A 14,878-nucleotide genomic window follows, 5' to 3' on the forward strand; every position below is an offset into this window, starting at 1 on the left:
TAAGATAGTTATACTAGAAGTGTTAACTTCCAAAAAATAATTGTATAAAAAAACTACGCGTTTTATTGCTAATCAAACTAAAAAATAGAAAATAAATAATAGTTTAAAAAAAACTAAAAAACTACGCTTTATTGCTAATCAAACTAAAAAATAGAAAATAAAAATTAATGACAAAGGAATTATAAAACAGTAGTAGCAAGTCGAACAATCAGTTATAGTCAATTACCTCCGATTAAAATTATAACAAAATAAAATTTATAAACAAAACAATTTAAATCAGAGTAAAAAGCGTGGGGTGCATTTTACTTCATTTTCATAACTCTCTTGTCATAAATATATGCTAATAGAATGATTTTAATATTTACTACATCAGGCACCCCACGCTTTTTACTCAGATTTAAATTGTTTTGTTTATAAATTTAATTTTGTTATAATTTTAATTGGAGGTAATTGACTATAACTGATTGTTCGACTTGCTACTACTGTTTTATAATTCCTTTGTCATTAATTTTTATTTTCTATTTTTTAGTTTGATTAGCAATAAAGCGTAGTTTTTTAGTTTTTTTTAAACTATTATTTTTTAATATCGTGCTCTTATTCGCCTCCTTTGCTTCTTTGTTATGGGTTCATATTGGGTCTTAATATTATCTTTAATGATGTTATAATCTTTTCTTATATTTTTTTGGTATAATTAACGTTTCCCATAATGCATACGATGAATTTACATAAACCTTATGCTAAAAGATTTTTATGCCATGAAAATGTGCGAGACCCAATATGTACCTATAAGATTTGGACGCATAAAGACCGAACTATGAATAAAAATTATGAAAAGCGCGCAATAGGTAGCCACATGAAGGACTGCTGATCAAAAAAGATGATAAATTACTGCGTTTATCTAAGTGTTAAGTGAAGTATAACCCCAAAACAAGCCCTTATTTATTTAAGTCGGCGACATTTTGGTTCATCAACAATCTTGTGATAGGGTTCCCTCTATATGGCATAATTTCGATGTTTCGAATTTCACTTGGCATAACACACTTGGCATATTTTTTTAAGCCGAATATATTAAATGCATAAAAATTTATTAATATAATGATCGTTTGGCCGAATGTTTATAAATGATTCTAAATGTAAACTTTATGAGTATGAAATTTCTGCCTTTTGATTATTATGGATGTTAAAATTATGCGTTAAGTTGATTCTGCGTTACAAAATTATGCGTTATGAGTGTATGCTAAATGAGTACATGCCAAATGATGTTCGGCGAAATGAAGATTCTGCCAACCGATATTATGCATTTGAACATTATGCCAAAAAAAAAAATCGGCAACAAAGGGTAGACCCCTTGTGATGTGACAAGAAGCTGACGAAGTATTTTTTTACCAAGATTAAAGCAACATTTTATTAAAATTTTACACTGTAGGTAATCAGTGTAATTAAAAGTGTAATAGTCAAGTTTTTGATATCATTCCACCTCCCATCGTCAACCAGGAGGTCCTTAAATGGACACAAAACTGGTATTAATCCATTAAACGAATATATGAAAGAATGTTATGAATGTGGACGAAGCGAAAGAAGTATGCAGAGATCGTGGCAAGTGGAAAGAGGTAGTCTCTGCCTACCCCTCCGGGAAAGAGGCGTGATTTTATGATGATGATGATGAAAGAATACTTGCACGGCTGGTAAAAGATTGTTTACTAAGTTAATCTCTAAAGGGTGTAATGCAAGAAAGCCCTTATGCCAGAATTACATACAACGAAGGAGTTAGAGCACAAAAGAATTGAAATTATTTTTTTTTATTTGTAAGTGACATTTCAAACATCACTTATAAAAAACCAAAAAATTAAAGTACACGGCTCGCCAAAGATCGAGCACAGAATGAGATGAAGATTATCGTCGAATGGGTGGAATGCAAGAAGGCCCTTATGCCAGAATTGCACACAACGAAGGAGTTGGAGCACAAAACAATGTATCGGTATATATAATGACTTGTAATGATAAACTTTGTACGTTTATGCATGTTCTAGCTAAGCGGCTGTCTAATGTCTTTATATGAAATGTATATAAATAATTAAATGTAATTCGCAATTTCTAATTAGCATCTTATAGTTATCGGATGCCAAGTGTTTCTCGATATTTTATTTAGGAAGATGGCTTAATGTTGTAATTGAGATTCAGTTAGTTATAGATTGCTAGTACATCGCCGAACTTACTTTTATACACCATGTTTTGTTTGAGTGCCGTGTGGTTCCCGGCACCAATACAAAAAAAATAGGACCACTCCATCTCTTTCCCATGGATGTCATAAAAGGTGACTAAGGGATAAGCTTACCAACTTGGGATTCTTTTTTAGGCGATGGGCTAGCAACTTGTCACTATTTGAATCTCAATTTTATCATTAAGCCAAATAGTTGAACGTGGCCATTCAGTCTTTTCAAGACTGTTGGCTCTGTCTACCCCGCAAGGGATATAGACGTGACCATATGTATGTATGTATGCTATGTTTTTTTCTTCGCCTATAACATTGTAATAAAACAGTGTGAAATATTGGAGAACACAAATAACAAGAGGTGACCTTTGCGTAAAATCAAACACAAAGTAATACTACGCCATTGTATCGTGCACAGTGTTCGTGAAACGCGAAATATACTGTTTGAAATTCACTCAAAGTGAAAGAAAGAAAGAAAGAAAGAAAGAAAAATGTTTATTCGGTGCAATTTAAATGTACAATAGAACACCAACATATCATAATGTACAAGACAATGAAATATTAAAAAAAAAAAAAGAAAAAAGCACCAAAAAGGTCTCCGCTCAGCATATGTCGCAGCGTGAGCTACAACGCTGGTCTTCCGCGGATGCCTTAAAACTACAAAAACACTGACGATACAAAACACAGAAACTAGAAGTAAAAGGTTTTTTTTTTTTTTTTTTTTTTTTTTTTTTTGTGCTGGGTGAAGCAATTTGTAATGTGATGTACCTACTTCAATAAAATAAAATATACTATTATATAATAAATAAATATAAATATAACAAAAAATTTTAGTAATTACTTATGGAGCTGCGATTTATGTCTTTTGAATATTAAGAATATGTCTTTTTAGTTTATTTTTAAACGTTTTTAATGTTGTGTAAGTGCAACCAAAATTTGAAATTCGGTATGTGTGAGCGCTGACAAACTAAAATTAGTTTCGGAAGAACCGCGGCAACTAAGTTGAAGTTTACGATTAAATTCCCAGTTTTATTACACGCCGGCTTGTGTTAAAAAGTAAATAATCGGGAACGGTATCACTTGAAAGTGTATATAGCTGTTGCTTTTTTGCTATTTGTTGCTATTCTAGTAGCATACGAAGTCTTTTTACGACATCCATAGGAAAACGTTGGAGTCGTCCTATACTAAAGCGTCAGGAACCACACGGAGTAATTATCTAAAAAAACACTAGTTCACTTACGAAACTTAGATCATAAATCTTCAATATTCCAAATTCCCGAAGTGCTATTGCAGAATCTTGGGAAACCTCACGGAATCGAGTGGAAGTTGATAAAAGCGGAGCTTTACTGTCGCAATCAGAAAGTTGCTCTCTTTGGAATCGAGGCATGGGACTCAAGTCTAGTAATTCATTGTCGAAAATTCGTGCCGTTAGAGTAGAGAAACTTGACCCGTTTAAGGTTAAGTTAGTTAAGTTTGAATGAAAAGGGTCATATTTATCTGCAGGGGATTGTACATAAAATGTTTCAAAATATTGTTAACTAGTTTAATAAATATTAACACATGATCAGGATACACAGATTGAGTTAGCCTTGAAGTATGTTCGACACTTGTGTTATGAGATATTAACTCTACGATACTATGTTTTATAATAAATACTTATATAAATAAACATCAAAGACCCAGAAAAATCTGAAAAAGTTCGTTTCTCATCATGCTCTGGCAGAACTATAACACCTCATAAATTGTCGAACAGATCCGTTGCGGCGATAACTTACAAGACTTCAGGCTCAGAAATCACACGAAGCATGAATTTTCCAACAATAAATATTTTTAAACTCCCGCTGAAATTCAAACTCGTGCCAAATGAGTAATGGAGTCATTTTCTGCCTTTTGTTATAAAAACGTGACGATACTTTCTTAAATGGGAAGCCTACAACTTGCGAAAGTTTATTTTCGTGAGTTTATTTTTGGCGCTTTAAAAAGTGGATATATATTTTTTTTATTATAAATTGAACGTGGCATATCAGTCTTTTGAAGATTGTTGGCTCTTTTCAAATTCAATAAAAGCTATTATATTTTCAAAAGTTCTTTACAAAGTATAGTATTTCTAGGTTATTATAACATTAATATATGTAGATTTTCGCTATAATTTTTAACATCAGTCTTGATTTTGAGTCCATAGGCTTAGTCTCGGATTCAATATTTAGGTAAAACTTTGAACCAAAAAGTGCTAGTAAGACAGTTGGTTGATACAGTGGGCCACACGGATAGTTTATCAACTCTATTTCCTAGGCACGTAGAGGGGTGGTTTACTTTTATAATAAGTTCACTGTACAAAAGCCGTATCGGCCATAAATTTTAGATTCGGCGACTAACAAATTTGGAATAAATATTTTCATTTGTTATCGACATGCCGCGTTCATAAATCCATTTCTTTCTGACAAGCACAGCTTTTATATACAGACAGTAAGATGATTTATATATTTTGGTTCAATTGAAAAGATTATTTTCCTTGTTTGCCCAATGATGAAGAGGTAGATATTATATGAAATCATCTGTTGATTACAAATCAATACTTTTACATACATACGCCTTATATATCGTTTCTGAATATAATTAGGAGGACTTTTATTAAACATTACGTTTAATTGTTATGGCTTTTCCAAAAATACTGATGAAATGTGGTACAAAATCGATCTTTAGCCGAAAGGGATACGATTTATAAATAATTCTTAGTCGCCGCTTACGACATCGACTATAAACAGATACAGCGGTCTTATTTCTAAAGAGCCCAGACTCCACACGGAAATTAATCTCATTACGATATGGCAGAGAAATGGTCCTGAAAAGAGGTTCTTAAAGGTTAGTCCAGAATAGGTTTCATTAACAGATCTGCCTTCCGCAGTAGCAGTGACCACAATAACCGCAACAGAGGAGATAAATGAAGAGACTATACGTAATCACGTCTATATTCCTTGCGCGGTAGACAGAGCCAACAACCTTGAAAAGACTGATAGGCCACGTTCAACTCTTTGGCTTTATGATGGAATTGAGATTCAAATAGTGACAGGTTGCTAGCCCATCACCTAAAAGAAGAATCCCAAGTTTATAAGCCTATCCCTTAGTCGCCTTTAACGACATCCATGGGAACGAGATGGAGTGGTCCTTTTCTTTTCTTTTAACCACACAGTATGATGAGACTGAAGCGGGTTTATGTGTTTTTGGTAATATGCCTACACTTAAAACTGTTTGGCAACAATTGCAAAATTAATGTAGGTATTTTCTTTTTTGTTACTTTTAGGCTCATTGTCCTCCAGGCGTTAGTCCCTGGTTACATCCTCAAACCTGGAGAGAAGCCCCAGGTGCACCTTGGACCATGATTCTAGACTGGGTAAGTCAGGTTTTTACACGAAGCTACTCCCGGCTAACCTCTACAGAATATGCAGGTTTCCTCACGATGTTTTTGTCACAGTTAGATTGGTATTCAAATGTAATACATACATACATACATACATATGGTCACGTCTATATCCCTTGCGGGGTAGACAGAGTCAACAGCCTTGAAAAGACTGAATGGCTACGTTCAGCTATTTGGTTTAATGATAGAATTGAGATTCAAATAGCGACAGGTTGCTAGCCCATCGCCTAAAAAGAATCAAAAGTCTGTAAGCATATTCCTTAGTCGCCTTTTACGACATCCATGGGAAAGAGATGGAGTGATCCTATTCTTTTTGGTATTGGTGCCGGGAACCACACGGCACTCAAATTCAAATGTAACGTTTAAAATAATTAAAAAACAGAATCATTGATAAGGTTTTGAATCACATCACACTGTTTTTTGAAGGAGCTACATATTTTTCTTAACATAAATTTCAAATTTAACTCTCATTTCTTTTCATGTAGTAAATCATCTTAACGCGCTTGAACTCCGTCCGTACATTTCCTCCGCGACACGCTGCAATAAGTTATTGTGCGGAGTATAGCGGTATATCTGGCTGCTCGCTCCAGCAGATTGTTTTAATAAGAAACTCCGCGACGCACAGATTTATTATACAAAGTACACTCATGTTCTCTCATTTTTCACGGGGTGTTTTAAATAAATTTTAATGCTAAATTGGTGCCGTGTGGTTCCCGGCACTATTACAAAAAAGAATAGGACCACTCCATCGCTTTCCCATGGATGTCGTAAAAGGCGACTAAGGGATAGGCTTATAAACTTAGGAATCCTCTTTTAGGCGATGGGCTAGCAACCTGTCACTATTTGAATCTCGGTTCTATCATTAAGCCAAATAGCTGATCGTGGCCATTCAGTCTTTTCAAGACTGTTGGCTCTGTCTACTCCGCTAGGGATATAGACGTGAACATATGCATGCATTTAATGAAGAAAATTACCTACGTACGCATAGAGTTCAAACCGCTGGGTCTAGAGTTTTCGGAAATAGTATGAATGCACTTATAGGATTCTCAGAAAGCGTTAAGCTTTCTAATATTAATAGAACTAATATTAATTGGATTTATATAGTAATAAGCGGGCGGAGGAGCGGAAAAACTCTAGTACAATTAAAGACTGTGTAATTAAAATAATAAAGATATCACTGATTTTGAATTTGAAACGTTTCGTTCATATCAGTACAAATATTACTTCTTAACTTTCGCATGTTCACTCTAATATTATAATGCGAAAGTATGTTTGTTTGTTGTCTCTTCACGCGTTGTCTACAGAACGAATCTTTTTAAATTTTGCGTATATAAAATGAGGAGTCTGGAGAAGTACATACATAGGTACTTTTCATCCCGGTAAAAACTATAGTTCCCGAGGGATTTGCAAAAACTTTTGTAAGTGGCGCTAAATTTGCGCGGGCGTAGCTGCGGGTAAAGTATAAAAGCTAGTATAGCATAAAAAATGAACCAAAAGAATCATTTAATTCATATTGGTTGCACTTAAATTACATACATAAAATCACGCCTCTTTCCCGGAGGGGAAGGCAGAGACTACCTCTTTCCACTTGCCACGATCTCTGCATACTTCCTTCGCTTCATCAACATTCAAAACTCTCTTCATGCAAGCTCGGCGGTTTCGGGTACTTAAATTGATAGTAAAAAATTTCATTAGTTAGCTACACAAATAAGAAGCTGCGCTTGTTTCAAAGCAATCTAACTTAGTACAAATGTTGTCGCATTTGTTACGAGTTGAATGGAGAGCACTCCGTCTTGAATTAGCTGTTTTTTGCTCGTCCCGACTGTTAGCGGCTCCACGGTTTATTTGTTCCAATGAAAAAGCTGGCAAAGACCTTAATTTTTTAAATGGATATTGAAATATCGATACTGTTGTTACGAAGAGAGATTAGTTTTTGTGATTTTTATTTTTATTTATTTATATTACATAACTAATACAGTTCATAACGACTAAGGCATAGGCTTACAAACTTGGGATTCTGCCACTATTTGAATCTCAATTCTATCACTAAGCCAAATAGCTGAACGTGGCCATTCAGTCTTTTCAAAACTGTTGGCTCTGTTTACCCCGCAAGGGATATAGACGTGACCATATGTATGTATGTATGTGTACACTTAATAAAAACTTACATAAAATCACGAATACATAAAATATACAAAAAAGAATAGGACCACTCCATCTCTTTCCCATGGATGTCGTAAAAGGCGACTAAGGGATAGGCTTACAAACTTGCGATTCTTTTTTTTTAGGCGATGGGCTAGCAAGCTGTCACTATTTGTAACTCAATTCTATCATCAAGCCAAACAGCTGAACGTGGCCTATCAGTCTTTTCAAGACTGTTGGCTCTGTTTACCCCGCAAGGGATATAGACGTGATTATATGCACATAAGTATGTATATATAAAATCTTGCCTTTTTCCCTTCACGGTTCTTCATAATCTGAGGATGAATAACCACCTGCAGGAAGTTACCGATGTATGTAATTAAGATTCATTTAAAGTGACAGGTTGCACGTCCGTCGCCTAAAAGAACAATACCAAGTTTATAAGCCTCGCCCTTTGTCGCCTTTAACGACATCCATGGCAGAGATGGAGTGGTCCTATTCTTTGAATGCTAATATTATAAAGCTGAAGTGTTTGATTGTTTGAACGCGCTAATCTCAGGAACTACTGGTTCGAGTTGAAAAATCATTTTGCGTCGAATAGACCATTTATCGAGAGAGGCTTTAGGCTATATAACATCACGCTGCAACTATAAGGAGCAAAGAAATAAAAAAATATGTGAAAAAAAAAACGTGGAAAATTATTCATCCTTGAGGGCTTCAATGATGCCCAAAATAACAGCTAGTAAATAAATAAAATAACCCATTTTTTTCACGAATCACATTATTTGGTAAGTATTATGCTATGATATTTACGAGGATAACATTATAAACCACTGGATAATATTGTGATTGAATTCCACAACCTTTTACACGCGGACGTGGGCGAGCATTTATCAGAAACATACTGGAATGAAAAATAGCCCTGGGCCATGGTGTGGGTAGCAAAAGGTCCAAAATTTATTTATTTAAACTTCATAGCACAAAATACAAATGTATAGCAAACAATTGGCGGACTTAATGCTAGAAGCATTATCTACCAGTCAACCAATTTACTATCACGTCCACTCGTTTAAGATGAAAATAAAATAGATATTTAATTGCGCCGTGTGGTTCCCGGCACCAATACAAAAAAAGAATAGGACCACTCCATCTCTTTCCCATGGATGTCGTAAAAGGTGACTAAGGGATAGAATTACAAACTTAGGATTCTTTTTTAGGCGATGGGCTAGCAACCTGTCACTAGTTGAATCTCAATTCTATCGTTAAGCCAAATATCTGACTAGAATAGAATAGAATTATTTTCAAAATTGGATGCAAGGTATCACTTATTGGTGTCACATAACTTTAATTATAACTACTACCGCTTCCAAAGCGCATGTTTAGAAAGGCGGCGGATCAAACAACGCTGCAGCATTTTCATCGGGCGTCAATTTACAAATATAGATCTCATAAATCTAAATCGTGGACAATTGCACATTGTCTACATTAAAAAACATGAATGAACGTGGCCATTCAGTCTTTGCAAAACTGTTGGCTCTGTCTCCTCCGCAAGGGATATATATAGACGTGACCATATATTATGTATGTACTTAATTTGGTTACAAAACAATTACTTTGTTGATGCGATATGTAGCCGAATAACCTCAGGTTCGTTTATTAATTTGAAATTAATATGTACATATTTGCAGACATAACATTCAAAACATTTGCATGCTAATCAAAATTTTAATGTGATTGTAATATCAGTCTCACTTTATTAATGTAAATAATGTTTAAACAAAACATCATTTACTTACTAGTTACTAGTGCCGTGTGGTTCCCAGTACCAATAAAAAAAAGAATAGGACTATTACGTCTCATTCCCATGGATGTCGTAAAAGGCGACTAAGGGATATGCTTATAAACTTGAGATTCTTCCTTTAGGCGATGGGCTAGCAACCTGTCACTATTCGAATCTCAATTCTTTCATGCAGACTGTTGGCTCTGTCTACCACGCAAGGGATATAGACGTGAGGTTGTATATATGTAAAGAAATTATTCGTATAACCAGACTTAAAAAAAAAACTTGTCACATAAAATAACTAGTTCTTGTTATTTTCGAAAATAGGTTTAAATATTTATTAACAAATGAAATCAAAAATTAGATGCGAACTGCAAACATCTCTAAGCCCTGCTAATGAGTCTCTAACTCTCTTCTCTCAAGCACTCCTCCATGGAACAATTAGAGGTAGTGAAGTCTCTGTGGAGCACACTTCACGCTGTTTGCGACATTGAATGACATTTCTAAGCCGACTTTTCTTTTATGAGGTTGGTGCCTCATTCATATTTCAATCTTTTTTCACTGAAACTTGATTGTTTTTTGACGGAATATTGGGAATTAGAAAACAAGACATAATTCATTGATACATTCATACAGTCACGTCTATATCCCTTGCGGGGTAGACAGAGCTAACAGTCTTGAAGAGACTGGGCCACGTTCAGCTGTTTGGCTTGTTTATGATAGAATTAGATTCAAATAGTGACAGGTTGCTAGCCCATCGCCTAAAATAAGAATCCCAAGTTTATAAGCCTATCTTCTTAGTTACCTCTTACGACATCCATGGGAAATGATGTGGATGGCGTACGCTGTCATCTCCTATAGAAGCTTGCAGGCTTTTCAGGGAACAAATTTCTGCCAATGTCGCCTCCGCCGGACGCTGGTAGAATTTTCAAGACATTTCATATTTTCCACTAAATTTTGAGCAATTAATAATGATAGTAAATGAAATTGGCTAATAATATAAAACTTAGTGATAATAATGCTTAATATTTTACTACGAAAAAATCGACCAACGTTACCCCACAAAACATACAACCTTACATACATACATACATAAAATCACGCCTCTTTCCCGGAGGGGTAGGCAGAGACTACCTCTTTCCACTTGCCACGATCTCTGCATATTTCCTTCGCTTCATACATACATACATACATATGGTCACGTCTATGTCCCTTGCGGGGTAGACAGAGCCAAAGTCTTCTTCTTGAAAAGACTGAATGGCCACGTTCAGCTATTTGGCTTAATGATAGAATTGAGATTCAACTAGTGACAGGTTGCTAGCCCCTCGCCTAAAAAAGAATCCCAAGTTTGTCTGCCTATCCCTTAGTCGCCTTTTACGACATCCATGGGAAAGAGATGGAGTGGTCCTATTCTTTTTTGTATTGGTGCCGGGAACCACACGGTACATCGGTACATACAACCTTCGCTTCATCCACACTCATAACTCATAACATACAACCTTATTTGTGACAAATTATAAAAACACACTCCTTGTTTGACGTCACCAACTGTCAATGTCGCCAACACTGTACTTTGGGGAAGAAATAAAATAAAATTTATTTATTCACATGATTTGAACCTGTGACGTCACCATGACCGCGTTAGACGACCTGCCCACAGTGAGCTCCTTCTTGGGGATCGACTTGAAAACTGGATCGTTGATTATAGCTGCTATTTGTATTGTGAGTTCTTGGTTTCATAAAGCACCCGTCGAGTTTTATAAAGAAGCGACTAGCATCTGAACTTCACAACTTTCGCAGAGGAACCAAACACATATTAGATCATGGTTACACATCCAGTTGCCTGAATGTGTAGGTTTTCTCGCAGTAAGAACATCGGAAGTAGGTGATAAGGAATTTTGATTGGTCTACATACATACATGTGGTCACGCCTATATCCCTTGTGGGATAGACAGAGCCAACAGTCTCGAAAAGACTAATAGGCCACATTGAGCTATTTGGCTTAATGATAGAATTGAGATTCAAATAGTGACAGGTTGCTAGCCCGTTGCCTAAAAGAAGAATCCGAAGTTTATAAGCCTTAGTGGCTTTTTACAACATCCATGGAAACGAGATGTAGTGGTCCTAATCTTTTTTTTATTGGTGCCGGGAACCACACGGCACGGCATTTGAGTATTGTGACTATTGGCTATGTCTCTGCCCCGCGAGAAATAAAGATATCGAAATATTGCGATTGCGAGGTAGCTTTTATGCAAAAACACTCGCAATATGGCCGTGAACTTTGATAATACACAAATAAGTAAGGCATTATCCCCCCATCAAATACACATCGATTTTCATCAAAGCGACGCGTCGACCTCATTTTTGTTACTGTCACATTGCCGTTTCTCCATTTTATTCTAAGTGTCGTGCATGTTGACGAAATGTACACAGATAATGTGTTTGAATTTAATTTAACAAACATGTCTTAGACAGCTGCTTGGGTGAACTAGTTTGAATCACGTCTTTCCTTTGGTGGATAGATAAAGTCAACAGTCTTGAAAAGATTGAAAGGTCACGTTCAGCTTTATGGCTTAACTAGAGGCCGCACGCGACTTCGTCCGCATGGAAATCCTATCATTCCCGCGGGAACTGCGGGATGAATAGTAGCCTATATGTTATTCTGGGTCCTCAGCTACATACCAAATTTCATCGTAATCAGTTCAGTAGTTTTTTCGTGAAAGAGTAACAAACATCCATACTAACATCCTGACATACAAACTTTCGCATTAGTATTATGATGTACTAGAGGCCGCCCGCGACTTCGTCCACATGGAAACCCTATCAATCCCGCGGGAACTCTGGGATAAAAAGTAGCCTATGTGTTATTCTGGGTCTTCAGCTACCTACATACCAAATTTCATGGTAATCGGTTCAGTAGTTTTTGCGTGAAAGAGTAACAAACATCCATACAAACTTTCGCCTTTATAATAGTAGTAGGATGTATAACTATTTGGATCGCAACTACATCATATTAGTAGGATGATGTAGTTGCGATCCAAATAGTTACAGGTTGCTAGCCCATCCCCTAAAAGAAGAACCCCAATGTGTGGTACCTTCGACCCGGAAAAGTAATGTTCCTATGGGATTTTCGTTAAACAAGTGCAGGTAGTAAACGCTGAAAAATTTAATGAGAAAGTCTTATTCATCTATGCATACACAGTCCAAAACAAAATTTGATGTAAAGAAGAAGAATGTGAAATGTATGCTTTGGTTCCAGGTCCACCCCATGGCATACGGCTGCTCGTTCTTCATGTCCATCAGCTACCTCATCGTCACCATTTGGATCCTGGTGGCTCTCTTCTTCGCGGCAAGCGTCGGTTTATTTTTTGGTGTTTACAGGGTTTGTATCAGATTCATCATTTTGGTCCCGGTTTGAGGAATGAGGATCCAGGAAACTGGTTTTTAGGTTCTGTTTAAACTTCGTTACCCAGAAATCTAGGTGATCTAGCCCGGCTTTGATCACAATAAGATTATTTCATTTTGCTAGGTCTTATTGCTTTCTCCTCTTGCCATGGGAATATGATGGAGTAGACGTGTAGTTTCGGCCATTAAGAATACAACTACTCCTAATCTGTCCCTTGGATATCGTAAAAGGCGACTAAGGGATAGGTTCATAAACTTTGCATTCCTTGTGTAGGCGATGGGCTAGCAACCTGTCACTATTTGAATCTCAGTTCTATCATTAAGTCATACAGCTGTATGTAGCCTTTCAATCTTGTCCAGACTGTTGGCTCTGTCTTCCCCGCAAGGGATATGGACCTGAATGTATATATATATATATACATACATAAAATCACGCCTCTTTCCCGGAGGGGTAGGCAGAGACTACCTCTTTCCACTTGCCACGATCTCTGCATATTTCCTTCGCTTCATCCACATAACTCTCTTCAACCTGAATGTATGTTTGTATGTATCAACAGGACGATGCCCTACTATGCCACATCTGGATCTGGTACGCGCTGGTATTCGTGGCGGTGATGTTGATGCTGATGATCATGCTAGTGCTGCTGTTCACCTCCAGGAGGCAGAGGAACAGGGTCTGCGTGGCTATTTTCGGCATGCTTTGGTATATATGTGAGTACATCTTTTTATTGTTTTTTTAAATCATTAACATATTATGCCGTGTGGTTCCCGGCACCATTACAAAAAAGAATAGGACTACTCCATCTCTTTCCCATGGATGTCGTAAAAGGCGACCAAGGAATAGGCTTATAAACTTTGGATTCCTCTTTTAGGTGATGGACTAGCAACCTGTCACTATTTGAATCTCAATTCTATCATTAAGCCAATTAGCTGAACGTGGCCATTCAGTCTTTTCAAGACTGTTGGCTCTGTCCCATCTGTGTAGCCAACATCACCCACCATTTTGCCCGATAATCATTTATCTCTCTCCTGAAACACTGTACCACAATATCCTTTGATTATTTCACACCGTTTCAAGGGCGATTAACATCAAAAGTGATTTGCGCTTAAGTATTATTAATAGTTAGTGCCGTGTGGTTCCTGGCACCAATACAAAAAATAGGACCACTCCATCTCTTTCCCGTGGATGTCGTAAAAGGCGACTAAGGGATAGGCTTACAAACTTGGGATTCTTTTTTAGGCGATGGGCTATCAACCTTTCACTATTTGAATCTCAATTCTATCTTAAAGCCAAATAGTTGAACGTAGCCATTCAGTCTTTTCAAGTTGGCTCTGTCTACCCCGCAAGGGATATAGACGTGACCATATGTATGTATTGTTAATACTCCCTGATGATTTTCAGTGACAATATACTTCATACTTGTGGTGAACAGCTATCGTAAGCAATTGGACAAAGATTGGACTTCACCGGACGCAGAGCCAGAGTCGAGAACGAGTAGAGAAGACTTGAATTTGAATTTATTCCCTAGTAATATGACTTTTATTTAGTTATGTATAATGTTTTATCAGTAAATCATGTTACTTACCTCATATTGAAATATTGCTTCTTTTTCTTGTTTTAGGTTTTAAACTATCAAAGTACTTATGCTTCACTACATAGTATAAAACAAAGTCGCTATTTTAGTGTGTTTGTCTGTATGCTTAAATCTTTAAAATAACGCAACGGATTTTGATGCGGGGTTTTGTAATAGGTAGAGTGATTCAAGAGGAAGGTTTTTATGTATAATAACATCTATTATATAATGGAGATATACTGTTATTTTCAGGGTTAATAATAATAGGGTTTTGATAAATAAACATATTGATTTTTTCCGAATTTTGCACCCGTGCGAAGCCGGGGCGGGTCGCTAGTAAAACTATA

The 14,878-nt window shown here is 36.4% G+C and overlaps 1 protein-coding gene across 1 annotated transcript; it reads left to right on the top strand.

The window, feature by feature from the left end:
* Window positions 1-11,184: 11,184 nt before the first annotated feature.
* Window positions 11,185-14,505, top strand: LOC106136469 (uncharacterized). The gene is made up of 4 exons (XM_013337031.2): window positions 11,185-11,274; window positions 12,812-12,934; window positions 13,515-13,668; window positions 14,360-14,505. Exons 1-4 carry the CDS (start codon window positions 11,185-11,187, stop codon window positions 14,503-14,505), a joined length of 513 nt encoding a protein of 170 aa, XP_013192485.1.
* Window positions 14,506-14,878: the final 373 nt, after the last annotated feature.

Source organism: Amyelois transitella, chromosome 15, assembly GCF_032362555.1.
Source record: "Amyelois transitella isolate CPQ chromosome 15, ilAmyTran1.1, whole genome shotgun sequence".
Classification (NCBI taxonomy): Eukaryota; Metazoa; Arthropoda; class Insecta; order Lepidoptera; family Pyralidae; genus Amyelois; species Amyelois transitella.

Excerpts from the sequence above, each read along its gene's own strand:
- LOC106136469 (XM_013337031.2), top strand. The coding sequence starts at position 11,185 with ATGACCGCGTTAGACGACCTGCCCACAGTGAGCTCCTTCTTGGGGATC. Across the intron at positions 11,275-12,811 it reads TTATAGCTGCTATTTGTATT|GTCCACCCCATGGCATACGG; the intron begins GTGAGTTCTTGG and ends CTTTGGTTCCAG. Across the intron at positions 13,669-14,359 it reads CGGCATGCTTTGGTATATAT|TGACAATATACTTCATACTT; the intron begins GTGAGTACATCT and ends GATGATTTTCAG.